Source organism: Myotis davidii, unplaced genomic scaffold (genome assembly GCF_000327345.1).
Source record: "Myotis davidii unplaced genomic scaffold, ASM32734v1 scaffold370, whole genome shotgun sequence".
Taxonomy (NCBI): Eukaryota; Metazoa; Chordata; class Mammalia; order Chiroptera; family Vespertilionidae; genus Myotis; species Myotis davidii.
The window spans coordinates 3,438,256-3,438,524 of NW_006288615.1; the positions used below are offsets into that span (position 1 = coordinate 3,438,256).

The window sequence follows — 269 nt, forward strand, 5'->3', positions numbered from 1 at the left end:
CAGCGCCCCGAACGAGCTTCTGTGGACGGTGACGCTCGCCGAGGGGCCCCGGGGGGAGCAAGCGGAGGAGGTGCCGGTGAACCGCATCGTGTGCCACCCCCAGGTGAGAGGGCAGCCCCCAGGCCCTCGGAGCTGGAACAGCATCTCCCCCGCACACCTCGTTGACCCCGCGTCGCCCCTCTCTCCCTAGTTTGACCTGCGGACCTTTCACAACGACCTTGCCCTGGTGCAACTGTGGACGCCCGTGAGCCCGGGAGGGGCGGCGCGCC

General features: G+C 70.6%; 1 protein-coding gene across 1 annotated transcript in view; it reads left to right on the forward strand.

Moving 5' to 3' along the window:
• PRSS56 (protease, serine 56) overlaps positions 1-269 on the forward strand; it is a 7,062-nt gene that overhangs the window by 4,430 nt on the left and 2,363 nt on the right. The window contains 2 exon segments of the mRNA XM_015561804.1: positions 4-103; positions 191-244. Of these exon segments, the coding sequence (XP_015417290.1) occupies positions 4-103; positions 191-244 (154 nt within the window).